Here is a 19,314-nt window from a genome sequence, read left to right on the forward strand (position 1 = left end):
ATTAAAAAAAAAATAAGATTTTGCAGTTATTAATGCTGACATATTACCATGGAAGAGGGAATCTCACTTGAATGGTCTTACAATATAGGAAAGATCGGAGACATTTTACAACTATATTAAAAGTCTGATGATTTGTTCAAAATGGTTAGTCACTTTTAAAAAGGACTGCTTGCTCCCCTGGTGGAATAGCAAACTTGATAAGGCAAAACATAAAAGAAAAAAAAATTGTGGAGGTATTATGGTTGGGCGCCGGGCTGGCAACTCGACACTGTAAAACTCCACTGCCAATCATGAGCAGACAGCTGAACCGCTGTGGCGACCCCTAACCGGGAAAAGCCGAAAGAAGATTATTATTATAGGGCCCTTCCATTGGTGGTTTAAAAGAGAATTTACAACAGAAAAAAAAGTTTAAGCTCTATCAATAGATCAAGATCCACTTACAAAATTTACTTGACTACACATTTAAAAGACAATAAAAAGGGTCTGTTTAAGCATCTGTGTAACTATGGTTTTATGACATATTAGAAATAACACTAAAAGTTAGCACTAATTACATTAGAGAACCTGAATATATAGTGAATTTACTGGAAAAGGGCTTGGTGCGTAATGTGGCACATTCAGGTCTTGAAAAAGCCTTCAACTCAATTCCTCATGTAGTTTTTAATGATATTTTGAGGAAGTCAAATATTTATGTAGTTAGAAGGCTAATAAATTGGCTATTAGGAAGTGTAGAGTTAGAATAAAGAATAAATGTTCTACATACACGAACATTTGATGGGGTGTACACAGGGATCAAAACAGGGACATTTACTATTTGGCATGTTAATGTCTGACTGCCCAACTCCAGATCAATTAGGAGTAAGTTAATCTGCTAATGACCTAAACGTTGTCAGTATTGTTACTAACTCAGTGGATCACTACCATCTCAAACACCACCTTGATAAATAACTTTGTGGGTATAGCTGAAGGTTATGAAATTTAATAACAATAAATGTATAGTTCTGCACTTTGGAGTCAATAACCATTATTAACCTTATGACTTGGGTAACTTTGCATGCTCTTCATCTAATCAATGGGTATTATACTTGTTTCTTCCCTACTATTTGACATGGTCTTATCAGGAATATTTTTCTCTACTAGTGAAAAAAGTGTTATGGTTAAGTTGTTCTCAGGTAGTATACCTACAAATGTAGAATATGTTGGCCCTTTTTGCAACTTGGGGAATCTCTAAGCTCAACAGAATTAAGTGTATACAAAAAACATTTACAATGCTCGTAGCTGGATGTCACTAATTACCTTTATGATAAGAGACTTGAAAATCTCTCTGTTTGTTATATGTTATGGAGGGTGGGTTTAATTCTGGTTTACAAGTGTTTAAGTGACAGCATTTTGGCTGCTATGTTAGGAATTGATTTTCTAGACTGTTATCTTACACTAGAAAAAAATACTTTGGTAAAACTATTAAACGTTAGATTAAAGCCAAGAGGGACTTTTTTCATTACAGAGCTGGTAAGCTATGGAACTCTTTGCCTAAATATACAAGATGTGCCAATGATCTACCAACATTCAAGACACTTTTAGATCTATGGTTTAAAGACATTCTTTATACTTCTGAGACCAAAATAAAGCAAACTCAAACAGCCTGCATAGGCTCCAAGTCTGGAAATGACTTAACTGAATCATGAGCACGCATCTATCTCATGCACAGAAATGTAGCTAAGAGACTTAATGTTTTGAACAGATAAGAACAACTGATGCAGGTACACACCACTGCCGCTTATATGGTAACCGCCTGCAACTCTACCTATGTCAGCAACAGACTGGCAATGTTTTTTTGCAAGGGAGCAAGACAGTTATGGAAAATAATAAGACTAGTGCTGCTTTGCTAGTCAGTAAGCCCGTACATTATAATTTATTGCTACAGACTTTTAAAAAATCTAGAGAAAACAACCTATGACATGCAGCGGTTATGTGTCATTTGATTTAGGAAATTTCAAGTCAAGGAATGTAAATGGAAATCTTACTTCCTATTAAAACACGGATGTACAAGCACTGGAACTTTAATCAATGTAGCACAACATTCAGAAAAGAAGCCAGCATCAGAGTATTACCTGCAAAATGGTATATCCCAGCAGACGAAGGTGCCTATCCCTCATGGCTCTTGACCCAACCAGGATGTCAGAGTTGTGACAATAATGCCATTTGTCATTCACAGACATCACAACTCTGTAGAAACACAGAAAGGAAGAAAAGGTTATTGTAATTAGCTCTTCTGTGCGAACTTAAGGCAGTGTTTCCTCAAATTTAGAAAAATATTATCATGAAAACACACTTTTGTTGTCTTTCATTGGTTCATAGGTGTACACCAGACTAACAACTACTAGAGCCCTTACATGTCTAGCCATATTGCCCAAATGTGACCCACAAATTTGATTTATATAGGAGGTGATTTACGGACTGCCTCTGCTCATCAGACATAGAAGCAAGACCAGAAGTGTCCAGATATTTCAGGTTCAGTATGCAGCTTTAACCAACAAAAGTTAAAAAGCCTGTGTGTCACAGCACTGCCACTTTTATAAAATGCTTTCTTACCTTTTATCAACAGAAAGTACAGGTGTGTAGGTAAACTGACCATAATAGTAGATGTTCAAAATAGATCACTACTGCAGTAGAATAAAGCTATACGGGACATCCTGCCAAAGAAATCGGACATCCAGACAATATACTAAAGCTTTTGGGCACTTTCTTTGCCCATCATAACTCCATTGAAGCACGATGGCTGTCTGAAATGAAAAGGATATACGAGACCCAAAATGCAAGCATCCTTGAATCAAAAAGGAAGGCTGTAGCTTAAAAAATATGACACATTCAGTTAACTCAGAGTAAGTCAACTTATATTTTAAAACCATGGAGACTAAGAAAAATGGGACCCCATCCTGGGCATGGGAAAACAGCAAAAATAGATGGATGGAAGGGGGGTGTTAGCTGCAAGAGTGATCTATTCAAGCATCTACCATTAGGGTGAGTTTACTTGCATTACTATAATACCGATCACTGTTGTAACAAAATAACGCTACACGTGATGACTGACAAAGATTATACAGAAAAGATGGAGGATGCAGGACAAGAGTCCACAAAACCCTGAAGAACAGATTTGGCAAATCATGTTCTGGTTCTGGAAAAGGAGTCAATTTTGCAGTGCTTAGTGAAAGTGTGTGCACAAAGGACAAGCTGCTGCCTCTACAACAGCTGTAGAGTCTACTGTTTTCCAAAATGCCTCAGATGTAGCCACAACTCTAATGGCATGTGCCTTTACATTCGTGGGTGGGGTGATTTTACCATGATGATAATAGCAGAACTGCATAGCCTGAGATAACCATCTAAAACTGTTTGCCCTTTTTTTCTTAACTTCAAAAGAAATAAGGATAGTACCCATTTTTGCCTAAGAACATCCAGGGAATGCAATATTCTTTTCTCCTCTGTTAGTTAGCTGGGGAAAGAAAATGGAGATAAACAGACTGAATTAAAGCAAACTTGGTGTTGTGTCCATACAGATTTGAGGAACCACTGATCTTCCTCATGTGAAACCTGGCTACAGAAGACATGAGGATAGCTGATGTCATGTAAGCTACAATTCTGAGGAGCTCTTTTGCTGTAAAAAAATGGACTGGTGAGCCACATCTAAGAACTGTAGTTGGTAAACCAAGACTTTCTCTGGAAACTGAGGCATGCCATCATGTCGGTGGTGTCTAAAAGGCATCCCAGAAAGATTAACCTGCGAGGTCGAAAAAGAGAAGATTTCTGCAAGTTTACTCTGAAACCTAGGTTTTGAAAAAGGTTTAGGGATAAATGGAGACATGACTAAGTGTCCTGAATGAAACCTGCTATGATAAAGACAATTGCCAGGTAAGGTAAATGTGGATTTCCTCAAGTCTGCAGAATGCAACTCCTAGAGTTATGCATTTTGTAAATACTCTTGCAGCTGTAGGTAGTCCAAATGACAAAAACATAAAGTAAACATGTAACCCGGGGGGCCTTAAGCAACGGCTAACGTACTTGTGAATTCGAATATGGTGATACACATTCCTGAGATCTAGAGTTACCAAAAATGAAATGGGAGGAAAGGGGACTGCAATGATAACATCTTGAACTTTAAAAACTAAAAGAAAAACCCAGCCAAGCTAGATTACCACTGTGTGATTCCTTAAAACCTCTTGTATTAAAGGTAAGATGGGATATATGCAAATGACCCCTTAAGGACATCAGGTATTTCAGCTATATGGCAGTTCTGAATGCACATGCCTTTTTTCCTTTTTAAGTCTATTATGGAAAAATTCAGGCCAATAAAGCCAAACCCCACTAGATGTGGACATGCATGTTTCAGCCTACTTGTGGTCTTGTCAGCAGAGCATAAATGGACTGTTTGGCTAACATTTGGAAACACAGGGTTGTCGTACCCAGCTGATATCCATAACCATTAGGGTGTCTACAAAATATCCCAACAAGAGGTTTTAAGGAAACACACAGTCGAAAATCTGGTTTGACTAAGTTTTTCTTTTAGTTTTTATTAATTGCAAAATATCCCAAATAAACTAAAACAATCAGTAAAAACTAAAAGAAAAACCCAGCCAAGCCAGATTGTCTACTGTGCGTTTCCTTAAAACCTCTTGCTGGGATATTTTTTAGATACCCTAATGGTTATGGACATCAGCTGGGTACAAGAACCCTGCGTTTCCAAATGTTAGCCATACAGTCCACTTATACTGTGTTGGCGAGGCCATATGAAGGCTAAAACATGCATGTCCACAGCTAGTGGGCCTTGGCTTTAATGGCTTGAATTTGTTACTTGGGATATTTTGTAGACACCCTAATCATTACGGACATCAGCTGGGTATGACAACCCTGCATTTCCAAACGTTAGCCAAACAGTCCACTTATGCTGTGCTGGTCAGGCCATAAGAAGGCTGAAACATGCAGGGGGCTTGGCTTTATTGACCTGAATTTGTCCATACTAGACTTAAAAAGGAAAAAAAAAGCCATGGGCATTCAGAACTGCCATATAGCTGAAACATCTACTGTCCTTAAAGGGTCATTTGCATATATCCCATACTACCTCTAATACAAAAGGTTTTAAGAAATCAGACAGTAGTAAATCTAGCTCGGGTTTTTTTTTTTTTTTTTTAGTTTTTACTGATTCTATTTTTCTGTGTGACCTTGTTATTCACTGTTTTAACTATCTTGAACTTTGGAATGACTAGAAAGGAATTCAGAACTGAAAGATCCAAAGTTGGTCTGTATATGCCTTCTTTCTTGGGTACAATACAAATTCTGAGTAAAACGCTTTCCCTGCTGGACAGGACGGATGGGCTCTATAACACTTTACAATAACATTTTAGGAAATAAGTGTGCCATTTGCAGTTCTTTTGAATTGTTCTTATAAAAGAACTGGTTATTTTTTCAGAAGTTTAGGGACTAATACAAGCTAGTTGTTTTGAGTGGCTGGCCGGCATGGAGAGGGGTGGGAGTGCTTATGTTGCTGGGCATTCTTTTTGGAGTGGGAAGAAACTTGGCGGACATTCACAATCTTCTTGGGGACTCTTGCCACTTTTTTATATTGCTGTTGACCCGACTTTTGTCAATCTGATTTGAAAGGCATCCTAAAGACAAGTCCAGGGCTTGAAGAAGTTTTTTTGTTATACATCTTGATTGGGGTCACAAAAAGCTGTTTTACTCCCAATATTCACTTACCATTTTTTTTCTAAATGTTTAAGAACCTCAGCTGAAGAACTACTAAAAAGGGACGGACTCTTTTTTTTTTTTTATTTTATTTTTAAGGAGCATTCAAAATCTGGGAAACCCTGTAACTTGATCCAGGCTTGCCTTCACATAAATTCTGTTGCAGCTGCCTGAGACACAGCGTCCTCTGTATCATAGAAGCCACTTGCATGAGGGTTTCAACTGCTACTCAATTCATGAAACAAAGTCTGATAGCGAAGTTTTAGTGTCTTACGCTGGAAAGATAGAAAGAATTTTCTGCACGTCTGAAAAAACAGAAAGGAAGTACTTGGGCATATAGGTATGTCAGATGATTATCCTGAAGGCAAGAGGTGAAGAACAGCACATCATTTTTGGAAGTCTACCAAATGCCTTACTATCCTTTTCAGTGGGGAAAGAAATGGAAGAGACTAAGGGCATGGAAGTACCATCTTTAATCACTGGATATCACCAAATGGTTAGCTAAAGGATTTTTGAAAGGAGATCCAGAAAGTACAGTTTTGTACCTACCATAAATGTAGATGTTCGAGTGCTAATACAGCTGCAGTAATCACAGATGGGGTTTCAGCCGTCAGGCGGTCCCTCGGTCGGCCAAATTCCAAAGTCTTGGTCCGGCGCCGGTTGTCGTCGCTTACTCTTCTGACGTCAGGAAGGCCAGAGTATATAAGACACAGCCGACGCCATATTCTTCAGTCTTTCTTGCCCCAGATGTCAGGTGCCCCCAAAAGGAAGGCAATACATAAATAAGGCTTATCCACATATGCAAGCCATGCAAAGTAATGCAAAGTCAGTGTAAGCAAGCAAATAAAACATAGCAGGATAACCCAGTCAGGAAGTATGAAGAGGTTGTTAGGCCCCATGCCCTTACCAAGTGGGGAAGGAGGGAGGGAAACCTGTACTGCAGCTGTATTAGCACTCGAACATCTACATTTATGGTAGGTACAAAACTGTACTATGTTCATCGTGCATACAGCTGCAGTAATCACAGATGGGTAGAGTCCCAAAGCTATGCATAGGGTGGTAGGTACTATGAGGAACTGGGTTGAGCCAGAATGCCCTGCAAAACAGCCGTGGCAAAGCCTGCTCTAGTTCTGGAATATAGGGGCAGGTGGTAGTGTTTTGTGAAGGTATGTACAGAACTCCAAGTGGCTGCCTGCAAAATATCCTTAGTAGGCACAACTCTGAGGAAGGCTGTAGAGGTGGCTGTGGCCCTGGTGGAGTGAGATCTGATACCAGTAGGGACAGATTTTCCATGATAGGAGTAACAAAAACGTATGCAGTGGCCAATCCACTTGGAAATGGTCTGTTTGGTAACTGGTTTCCCTTGAGCCCCTACGGCATAGGACACAAAAGTTGTTCTGATTTCCTGAAGGACTTTGTTCTGTCCAAGTAGTAACGTAGCTGCCTATGGATATCTAAAGAGTGAAGCAACCTTTCCCCTTTGTTTTGAGGGTTGGGATAAAAGGTAGGTAGGTGTATGGCTTGGTTTAAGGCTATCCTGGATACCACTTTTGGCATAAAAGATGGGTTAGTACGAAGGGAAACCCTATCCTGATGGAAGATGAGGAAGGGCTGCACTGCCATGAGGGCCTGTAGTTCAGAAACCCTACGAGCTGAAGTGATGGCCAGAAGGAAAGCTGTTTTCCAGGACAAATATTGCAGATCTGTTGAGGCAGCAGGTTCAAAAGGAGGCAATGTTAGTTTTTCTAGTATGTAATTAAGGTCCCAGGCTGGTATTGGTTGCTTCCTTGGAGGTCTTATATTCTTAGCCCCTCTGAGGAACTGTCGTAAGAGTGGGTGAGAGAATAAGGGAGGATCCGTGTTGTATTCTGCAGAAATGGCTGAGGCATGTATTTTAATGGAAGAAAATGAAAGTCCACTGTTCAGCAGTTCAGCTAGGTACTGTAAAGCCTGAGGCAAGTTCAATTTTCTAGGGTCCTGTCCTTTTTTCTCATTCCAACAGCAAAACCGCTTCCATTTTGCGGAGTAAGCTTTTCTAGTAGATGGTCTTCTCGCCTCCAAAATGACATCCTGCACCTCCTTGGAGAGTAGGGTCTGTTGTGGTGTTAAGGAATTTTCCATGCAGCGAGGTTGAATGTTTTCAGCTGACTGTGAAGGGTCTTGTAGTTGTTCTGAGTCAGCAGAAGGGGTATTAGAGGCAGGGACCAGGGAGGAGTATGCGTTAGGCTCCTCAGGAGTGGATACCAGTGTTGCCTTGGCCAATCTGGAGCAATCAGTATCATCCTCGGTTTGTCTGTTCTTGCTTTCAAAAGCACCTTGGACAGAAAAGGCAGAGGTGGAAATGCATAAACTGTCCATGCTGTCCAACTGAAAGAAAGGGCGTCCACTTTCCAGGCCTTTGGATGGAAGTTCCTTGAACAAAACTTTTTCAATTGATGGTTCCTGTGGGAGGCAAAAAGATCTATGTCTGGCCTCCCCCACGCTTCGATTATTTCCGTAAACACCTTTGGATGCAACTTCCATTCGTGTGGATCTGTCATATTCCTGCTCAGAGTGTCTGCCAATGTGTTTTCCAGTCCTGGCAAGTACTGTGCTTGAAGTTCGATCTGTGTTTCCAGAGCCAAGTTCCAAAGAGTCATGGCTAGTCTGCATAAGGGGTATGAATGTGTTCCTCCTTGTTTGTTTATGTACCACATAACTGTGGTGTTGTCTGTTCTTATCAGTAATTGACCTGGAAGCAGGAAGACCTTGAAAGCTGTAATTGCATTTATTACTGCTAGCATTTCTTTTTGATTGATGTGAAGGTGCTTTTCCTTGTGGGACCATCTGCCCTGAATGCACCGGTCCTTCATGTGCGCCCCCCAGGCGTAGTCTGAGGCGTCTGTGGTTATGACTTGTTTTGCTTGAGGCTTGCAGAATGGAAGGCCTGTGTTTACTTGACATGCTTGGGCCCACCATAGAAATTCCTTTTGTAAACATGGAATTATTGGTATAATTGCTTCCAAACTGTGACTGTGTTGAGACCATAGATTTTTTACGTACCACTGAAGTTTCCTCATATGCAACTTTGCACATGGGATTAATAAAATGCAAGATGCCATGAATCCCAGAGCCTGCAGGATTTTCCTTGCAGTAAGCCTGGTACTTTTTGCTAGTGTTTTGAAGTACTGAGATAATTGCCCCTGTTTTTCTGGCGTAAGATATGCCATCTGGGTGTTTGTGTCCAAGCTGGCACCCAGGAAGGTTATTTTCTGAGATGGTGTTAGCCTTGATTTCTCCTTGTTGATGGTGTATCCCAGAGAAAGCAGTAACCATGTCACATATGTCAGATGTTCCAGTAGTATGTGTTTGTGTGTTTGATGTCCGCTTGGATCAGGCAGTTGTCCAGATAAGGGTAAATTTGTATCCCTTGAAGTCTGCAAAAGGCAATCACTGATGCCAGGCACTTTGTGAATACTCTGGGCGCAGTAGATAAGCCAAAGGGCAATGCAGAGAATTGATAGTGGATTGAACCTGCAAGAAATCTGAGGTATCTTCTGCAGCTTTGTCTGATTGGGACATGCAGGTATGCCTCCTTGAGGTCCAATGTTACCAGCCAAAACTCCTTGCCCAGCATGGGAAGAAGTTGCTGTAATGTGAGCATCTTGAATTTTGGTAAGAGCAGAAATGTGTTTAGGATGGATAAGTCCAGAATGGGTCTCCAGTCGGTTCCTTTTCTTGGTACCAGAAAGAGTCTTGAATAAAAACCTTGACCTTGTTGGTGTGTAGGTACCTTTTGTATAGCTCTCATGTTTAGGAGCTTTGAAATTTGCAGTTGTGCCTCTGCCCTTTGATTTTGTGGCAGATTTGGCATGCCTCTCATTTTTGGAAGAGTGTGAAATTGAAATTTGTAGCCTCTGTTTATAATGTCCAGTATCCATTTGTCTGTTGTGACAATATGCCAATTGCTTGCAAATAATGCTAGTTTCCCTCCCAAAGGTGCTGCCAGCTGAGACTTGCTTGGCATGGAAATGAGGGAGTAATTGTTTCTTCCTATATTGTTGTGCACTGTCTTCACCACCTGTTGGTGCCGGAGATTGCCATTGTCTGCCTCTATATGATCCTTGTGAATGTCCTCTGCCCCTTGTGCGTCGGTATCTACCTCTTTGGGGCTTGTCAGTGGCTGGAAAGGACCAGTTTTTTGAAGGCCAATTCCTGCTAAAACGTGGTGGCTGAACCTGTAAGAAAGCTTTGACAGTTTGCATAGATTTGGCTTTTTCTTCCATTTTTCGTAGTATATCCTCAGCATTAGTACCAAAAAGTACATCCTTTTGTAAAGGAGCATCAAGAAGTTTAGCTTTCACATGATCAGGCAAAGTTTGTTCCCTAAGCCAGGCATGTCTGCGAATGACTGATCCTGTAGCAGCCGCTCTACTGGAGGCCTCTAGGGCATCATAACCACATTGCAAGGTGTGTTTACCCACTTGCTCTGCACTATGCAACATATCCTGTAACTCAAATCTGGTTGTTCAGGTTGAGACATTCTGTTTTTTAATTGTGATAACAGAAACTGTTGATATTTGATCATATGAAACTGACAGTTTAAGGCCCTGATGGCTAGGGTGGCCGAGGTATATACCTTCTTACCCCACCTTTCTAAAGATCTAGATTCCCTTTCTGCAGGAAGTGGATTCTTGGCAGTGGAGGCCTTTAATCCCTTAGGGCCTTGTGAAATGGTTTCAGGGTCAGCATTATGGCCTTTGTAGAGAAATTGGTGAGAACTGGGTACTCTGTAATATCTATCAGGCTTTACTGGTGCAGGAGGCAGAGAATCAGGATTAAGACAAGCCTCCGAATAGACATCATCCAGTACCTCCAAAACAGGGGGTATAGCCAGAGGTCTGTGCTGAGGTAACCAAAGAAATTCCCTAAGTCTTTTCTTGGAATCTGAAAAGTCTTGGCCTTCCCAATGGAAATGTTCCCTCAAGGTGTGCAAGGTTTCCCCAAAAGAAAAATCCTCAGGGGGGGATACAGAAGGAATAGACTGTTCTGCATCCGAATCCTCAAAAGGGAAGATGAGTGTACCTCTGCATCAGAATGTTCTGATAAAATGGATCCCTGATCAGAAGAGGGGGATTCTTCCTCCACTCTGGGTCTCTTGTCAGGAGGGGGCTGAGAACCTCTGATAAGAGTGATTAGATCCTCAGCCATTTTAAGCATGTGTTTCTTAGGCATGTGTCCAGGAGATGGGCCTTGAGCAGCAGGCCTGGTTTGATGCCTGGCTGCTTTGGATTTATTAAAGGCCTTAATAGAAAAAGAAGATGAAGGCCTAAATACACCATGGGTGGAGGTGGACCTGTCCACATTAGTAGGCTCGACATAAGCCGGGGCTTCGGTTGTAGTAGTCTGGGAAAGGGCCGAGGACCCAGCGGTCTCGGGTACAGAAGACACCGCCAAAGGAGTGTCGTCGGTAGCCAGGGACTGCAAAGGCGTCTCGCTGAGAACCGGACCACGTGGAGCCTGTTTCGGCATGGTGTCAGCGGAGACCGCGGGCCTCGCGTGTCGGTCCTTTTCCTTGCGTTTTTTGGATAAAACGGTAGTCGGAGTGTCCAACGACATTTTATAGTCAAAAGCTTTACCAAAATAGTGTTGGGCGAACTCCGCCCGACGCTTAATACTGCGTTTATTGAAAGTAGCACAAAAGCGACAGCCCGAGACGTCGTGGTCTGGGCCCAAACAAGGTATGCAAAGGGAATGGAAATCCTTATGCGTTATTTGCTTCCCACAAGAAATACAATTATTAACTTTTTCTGACATCGGTCTGAGGCAAGAAAAGTTTCCCCAACGGGGTACTTAGCTTTAATGAAGACTTCAGTTCCAAATATTTTCGTAATTCAGGAGCTGGCCGACCGGCACTTGCGAACTGCTTCTGCTTCGGGCACCGCGCGGCAAAAAAGACTGAAGAATATGGCGTCGGCTGTGTCTTATATACTCTGGCCTTCCTGACGTCAGAAGAGTAAGCGACGACAACCGGCGCCGGACCAAGACTTTGGAATTCGGCCGACCGAGGGACCGCCTGACGGCTGAAAACCCCATCTGTGATTACTGCAGCTGTATGCACGATGAACATTCAGGTCAAAGCAACTTTTTTGAAGCTCTGAAATCTCTCTATCCTTTCATTTACAAAAAAAATCTTGCATTTTCCAAACAGTATCATAAAATAAAATCTCTTCAACAGGCAAGTTAGAAAAGATATCTTCCTCTGACTTGCTCATAAGGTACAGGAGAAGAGAGCTGTGATGTGTAATCTAGCCCGTCCTCCTCTAACTCAGGAGATCCTCTTCTGGAGAAGGAGGACACCTTTTCCTCTTGGAATGAGAGGAAACTGGGCTAGAGAACTGTAGAAACTGGAAAGCCCTAGAGACACCCTGGACAAAAGTATACCATTCTTCATGTGACCCCTTTAAACTGGTTGGAGTTAAAGGTGAGGAAAGAGATTTGTTTTTTTTAATAATTTTTTTTCCTGGGTGTATAAAGTCTAACAGTCTTGGGAGGACTCAGACATCCGGACTTCCATAAGAAAGCCTGCTGCTGCTTCTCTTACCACAATCAAATATACTGTATATCCTCTTCAGTCAAAAGAAAATGGGTATCTCCCTTCTCGGCTGACTCCTGATGTCCATACTGAGGGCTAATAGACGGCAGCCTCTTCAGTAACCTCTAACATTTAATCTCTTTTTCTGACTCCTGATGTCCAGGCTGTCTGGATGTGATGGACTCCTGACCCTTAATGGCTTCCCAATATGCAACACCGGGGGGGTTTGGAAAGATTGGACTGAGAGCATGAGGGCTCCAAGTCTACCACAGTGGGTACAGGGGGGTTAAAAGGTAGACGGTGGCAGCCCTTCAGTACCCTCTAACATGTTATCTCTGTTTAACTGAAGGGGGGCTTCTAAGAGAAGTTGGTACCCATGGGAGTACAAGCCAAGACATGCAACTTTCAGCTGAACGTGCATAGGTTTTTGGTATAAATGCTTAACAAATGTCACAAGATCATACATTGCTGACTTTCACCTAGACAGAAAATGCAGGCTGTGTTGGGGTTCTTGTACATGATCACACATGCGTTTCCTTTTTCTGACAGACACATGTAATAAAAATGCAATTTTTAGAGAAGAAAGAAAGATCCCACACTGTGCACTTTATCTGCCTATAAAGCAGAGATGCAAGCCAACATTTGACAATGAAAACACAGTATACACGAGATGTCTGACTGAACTCTTGAACCGGAAGAGACTTCTGAATTTTGGAGCACATGCATCCTTTTTATATCAGCATGCCTCATACTTAAATGGACATTCCATGCATGAGAAGGGCACTCATAAGCATTAGTATACTGGGCAAGATGTCCGGTACCCTTAACAGGATAAATTCCATGTAGCTTTATGTCACTACAACACTGCAATCAGTAACATTAAGCATGACTAAATGATGGTTTAAGAAAGTAATAAAGCAAAGTTTAGCAAATTACATTCAAAAGGGAAATGGTGTATTCTTAACATATACAAGTGCGGTGCTGGGGAATTCTGAAGCAAAATAAATATGGGAAAATAAATAATTCACAGCTTGCTGCAACAGCCTTAGGTAGAACATCAGAAAGAACTTATTATTGGATCAGATCTTTGGTAAATGTCAGTGAACATATCACAGTATCAAACTTAAGCCTTTAGCTAGTAAGACATCACAAAAGATTCTGCAGTACTTCTAATCAAGAGCTATCACCAGGAATGTAAAAACACTTCATAAAAAGTATAAAGGTGCGTCTAAATCCCATTCAGTTTTGAAGCAGACACCTATAAAAGGTAAGGCTTTACTGACAGAAAAAGACCAACAAAGAATACAAGGAGAGCATGGAATACACAAAGGTTGAGCCTCTCTGAAAGTACACGTTGCCTGAATCTCAGTTCTAGCTTTTAATAGCACTAAATGCACTCAGCCACTGCTTCTTCTACATATGGAATATAAATCATACTTGTGTTACATTGGTTCAGCTGTATTATGTACAATTCTTACAACTCAGCTGAACCCAAGATGGTCCCATCTGGATCAGTGTCCTACCCTGGTTAACAAAAGTGTTAAACCAGAGTTTGATTCCTGTAATCTCCACATTCACACTGTATGATTCTCAATAAATCAGAGAGACCAGTGTTCCCAGGTCATCCTCCATTAAGGCTCTTGTGGAAGTGATTCAGCACATCACAGGAGATTTAAAAAAATGGAAATATTACCTAGTTTAATGTCCAGGCCATTTTGTTAAAATACACACATATGCTCTGAGGCTGTGGAATCATGATGGATGCTATATTAACAAAGTGTGCTTTGCAGTCTTCATGCAGGGTGAGCAGGTCTCTCTCCTAATTTTACTGAGTGTCCGTAATTAATTTTTTGAAGTTTGTCTGATAAAATGGTCAAGCATTTAAAAAGACATCACTGAATGACATTAAATATGTGGTCTTCCCAGGAAAGATTTGAGATGAAGGGTCAATTCTGTCCTGGGTTTCAGGGTACTGAAAGGGAGACCCAGACTGAGAATGATCTCAGCAGTCAAATTCATTCTTTATAAAAGTATCACAACAATCATTTTTCTTTTAGCTCTGAAGTCCATCAAATTTTCTCTAAACACCTTATAAACTCATCCGTTCCTCTACAGGGTAACATTCAGCCCCATTTCTTCTTCATTTTTCCCCAACTGGGGAAAGAAATGGGTACCAAGAGCAGACAATCATACATGTGGGATACTCTATCTCCCCCTGTAGCAGCTGTAAAATCCACTACAGCTGCTCTCAATGGATCATTCAAGTGTGTCCCATGCACACCAATAACCCTGACTTTCTGCAGAGTGGCCACCACACTGGTCCAAACTCTGGCATGCTACACACACACACTGCTCTCCTATAGGTGTTAGTACTTCAGTGGGCTAGAGTACCTTCCCCCACACCAAGATGGGAGAGTCTGCATCAGCTACTTATTCCCAGCATCCCTGTCTGACTCCTCCAATGTATAAATGATTGAACAAAGGTCATCAGGAATGGAGTCAGGCTTTATGCCTCTTATATCACAAGGATGGGGAATAACCAGGATCGTATGTTTTATGTCCTCAGAAAATTGATGCCTAAATGGAATTAAAACTCTATCCCCCAAAGAGCCAGATTCAAAGTCTGTAAATTTGTTTGAATCAATGAGTCTTTGTTCTGTGAAAGCAAGTTTACCCTATGACTTAACTTGTGATAACTGCACATGGCCAGATGAAATAGAAAAGGTAACCAATGCTACCACAGCAAAAAGGAAATCACTAAAAAGTTTTGTGGTCTGTCCTTGATCTTCAGAAGGCTTCTGAAATCAGAGGAATATGACACAGGTATAAAGAAAACTCCTTTTACAGGAAAAAGGGTCATGGTGTCCATTCTCCAGCCTAAAGGCAAGTTGGTTTCGAACAAAAGAGCCTGAGCAGTCTGCTGTGTATAGCAGCAAAGAAAGAGTACCTCACTGATGGACAATGTCCAGAAAAACCTGTTAAGGAAAGGTTGTTCACACAGCCTACATTGACCTCGCCAAGGCTTTCAACACCATTCCCCACTCAGGTATTACAGAAAAACTCACCAGCCTGAACATAAACCCCTACGTCACGAGATGGGTTGCCAACTGGCTTACAGACAGAACTTACACGGTAAGAATAGCGGGCTCCAGGTCCGACTCTAAACTAGTCACAAGTGGTGTCCTGCAAGGCTCAGTCCTGGGACCCCTACTGTTCAGCATATACTTCTCAGAAGTACAGGCAAACACAGGAGGACTATGGCTAACCAAATTAGTCAATGACTGCAAACTGGGAGCCATAATTGACTCTCTGGCTGACACGGACATCCTCCAAAAGGGCCTTACTGAGACAGACACCTGGTGTCAAAGTCATGGCCGCAAGCTAAATGCCATAAAATGCATAGTCAACCCATTTGGGAAAAACAAAACACCCACAAATCAGCCCCCTTAATACAGAAGAGGTAATAAGAGATCTGGGGACCCAGGTAGATAGTAATCTCTCCTTTGACAATCATATTGCCAAAGTAGTTAGGAAATCCTTCTATGTGGCCCATCTAATTACTAAAGGGTTCGCATTTAGAAATAAAGAGGTTAAAGTGCCCCTGTACTTGTACACTCATCAGACCCATCATAGAGTACAATGCCCCATTTGGGATGTACCTCACAAGACACTTCCAACAGCTGGAGAGACCACAAAAGTACCTCACCAAGAGGATTACTGGCCTCAAACATATGTCCTATGCAGCCCGACTGAAAGAACTTAGGCTGTACTCAGTGGCATATAATTTACTCAGAGGTGAACTCTGCCTGACTTACAAAGCCATGTCCAACTCAGAATTGATGGGTCATGCTCCACCTAAAGAAATCCAAGTCACTGCGAGCCACCCACTCTAGTGAGCTAAACCTCGCCACAACAATATATAGAACATGCTGGAGGGACAGATTCCTGTCACAAAGACTCCCCATGCTTTGGAACAAAATTCCAAACTACATTATGCAGAGCCCCTCACTAACACTCTTCAAGAGAAACCTTGACAAGTGGATGGGCAACAGAAAATACACCCCTGGGATCACTTCACTGACTCTGCTCGACAGAGAATCAGTTAATTAATCAATGGGGCGGTGAAAGCCGACACACTCTGGCTAGGCTTATAAATGCCCTCAGGCAGATAGCCTAGTATCTACCTATGAACCTATAAGAAAAGGTTGGCTGAATATGGGACTGCTCAGGAAGAGATGTTTAAGAAAAAAATAATAGAATTAAGGGGCAGAGCATGTAGGGAAAACCTGACATTTTCAGCTATACCGGAGAAGGTGGAAGGAACAGACTGCATTAATTCTATGAAAGCACAAATAAGCAACTGGACTGGTACTCCATAGCAGGAATTGTTAGTTGAAAGGGCACATCATGTGGATGCTCCAAACATGGCTATGAGAAAGCAACCTAGACCCTTTAATATTAAAGAAGCAATCCTACCCAGCAGAAGGGGATGATTCTAATAAAACTGTGGCAGAAGGACAAAATACTAAAAGTGGGAAGAAAGAGTGTTTGTGGAGAATGATTACTCATTGTACACCAGGCAGAAGAGGAGTAAATTCATTCCACTATTCAGGGAATGTCCAGATTGCAGGTGTGAGATTCAAATTGCTGTTCCCAGCTGTCTTCAAGGCATTCTTTCCTGGAAGGACAAAATCAAATCATTTTTAATGAAGTACATGCTAAGGAAAAACACAAAAGTTTGTCCAACAAAAATTAAACTGTGAAACAGAAGGAGATTCCGCTTCTTGTTCTTCTGGTAATAAAGACTACAGAGAGACTGTACCTGTGATATCTCTTCCACTGTTTCAATGGAAAATGTTGGAGACAAGAAGAGTGTGTGCGAGAGTTGACTAGAAGAAACGAGAGTACACTGGAAATAAAGCAGAGACGGGATATGGGAGATGGAGAGGAACATTGATAAAACCAGTAACTTAATGTGGGATTACAATGCAATAATTATATTTGTGAAATATGACAGAACAAGAAAATCTGGAAATATTGGACTTTTTCAGACTATGTTGGACTTGTGAGGGGGTCTAAAATATATGCCCTACTTCATATCATTGTTTGGAAAAATGCTTTGGGGAGGGGAAGATAGGGAAGAAAGTTAACTGTAAATAAAGAAAACATTTTTTTCTTGACAGTACTATTCTAGTGGTGTATGATTTTCTTTGCATACTATAAAGTTTTCTCAATTAATTTTGAAATGTAATGGAGATTGTAAATAGGTGTTGCTGTTCTTTTTTTTCCTTTCTTTCTCCCTTCTCTTTTTCTTCTTGTTCAGTTTTAAGAAATGTAGGCACTGCAATGTAAAAAAAAACCCGATTAAAAGAGCATGACAAAATAAAAATGAATGTGCTTTTTCACATTCTTGCATGGGGAAATGACTGGATCAAGGATCTTAGATTGATTTAATAACAAGTTTTTAGAGACCGCAAATAAATGAAAAAGAATACTGATTATGATGAGGCTTTTTTTAAGCCAATGAAAGAATGCTTAGTAGCAATTCTGTATCTGGCCCTCGTGTCTCGATGGAAACAATCTCATAACGAGAAATTGTCTGTCTGGTTCTCATGTCTCCATGGAAACAATTTGATAAAGAGAAATTGGTTACAGTTTGGTGGAGAGTGATTGGCTAATGGGGGTGGGGGACAAACTGGTTACAAGATCACATTCGCTGAAAACATTCAGGAGTTTTCCCAGTTTGGGCAGCTATAAAGATAAGACAAAACCAAATAGCACTTAGTAGAAGCACTGGCTGTGCCACGCTTCTTAACATGGATAACCTTTTTTTTTATGAGAACTCAATTCTGAGAGTGTGGCTGTCAGTTTGGGACATTTGCTCCTATCAGGAGGGTAAAACTTCAATATCTGAAGATGTATGTAGTTTTGTGTGTTAGTATTAAATTAAAAGAATTTAGGGGGTATTTGGGAGTTTTTATTTTGTTTGAGGACTTTGAATAAAACAAAAAAAATTGTAAGTTGTGACATAGGCTCAAATGAATATGACAAGAAACAACTAGAGTAGTGGCCAAAAAAATAAGGATGAAATGTAACAATGCTCTTCAGACATCTGTCATCTCTGCGTGATGCTTTGGGATCGTGGATAAAGTTAGCACAATGTGTTGCACTGCCCAAATGAATGGTATTTTGTATTCCTCGTCACGAAATAGCCAAATGTTTAGCAGTATGACATTGAGAGTAGCCTTCAGAGTGCAGTGCTATATTTTCCTTTATAAAGTCACTTAAATCATGCTTTCTACCCATTGCCCATTCTTACCAATACAGGTCATATACATACATTTATCAATTCTCGTACAACATTTTTGGTAAAAATCACTGCAGGCAAGCAAAGATACTCTAATCAAAAAAGCAAAGAGTATATATATATATATATATATATATATATATATATATATATATATATATACACACATACATGTAACATAAAATTAACATACTGCAAACATTAATTCCCATTTTGTTGAAAAACAATTGGTGGCCTTATTTTTTGGCCACTACTGTATACAAAAGTTCAACCTGCCAAACAGTGTATGCATGTAACACAAAAGCTGGAACTTGGGACTACATGAAGAGAGACATGGAAGAGCTCTCGGATCATGTGGGCCAGGGCAGGTATGACCCTAGCCCTGAGTAGCATCCTGCCTTCGCCCAGAATGATACCACAGTATAAGGGCAAAATGACTGACTTCAACAATTGGCTAAGCTTCTGGTGTCATTCAAAGGGGATCCAGTATCTGACTGCCTAAGACGACATGATCAACAGACCACGATGCTTTGCCAGAGATGGTCTACACCTGTCGCCCCTGGGATTCAAGTTACTGGCTAAGGCTCTTGCCACCCCTATAGTGCCTTTTTTAGGCAAAGTTCAACGGACAAAACCACCACCATAATGGGTACAAGCATGTGGAATCTGAAGGTAATGGTACTCGATGCTAGAAGTT

General features: G+C 41.1%; 1 protein-coding gene across 1 annotated transcript in view; it reads right to left on the reverse strand.

Moving 5' to 3' along the window:
- FASTK (Fas activated serine/threonine kinase) overlaps positions 1-19,314 on the reverse strand; it is a 686,027-nt gene that overhangs the window by 45,251 nt on the left and 621,462 nt on the right. The window contains exon 9 of the mRNA XM_044066318.1: positions 2,112-2,226. Coding sequence (XP_043922253.1) covers positions 2,112-2,226 — 115 coding nt within the window. The remainder of the gene's footprint in view (positions 1-2,111; positions 2,227-19,314) is intronic.

The sequence above is a fragment of the Protopterus annectens genome, chromosome 3.part1 (genome assembly GCF_019279795.1).
Source record: "Protopterus annectens isolate FY-2018-M chromosome 3.part1, PAN1.0, whole genome shotgun sequence".
NCBI classification, from domain to species: Eukaryota; Metazoa; Chordata; order Ceratodontiformes; family Protopteridae; genus Protopterus; species Protopterus annectens.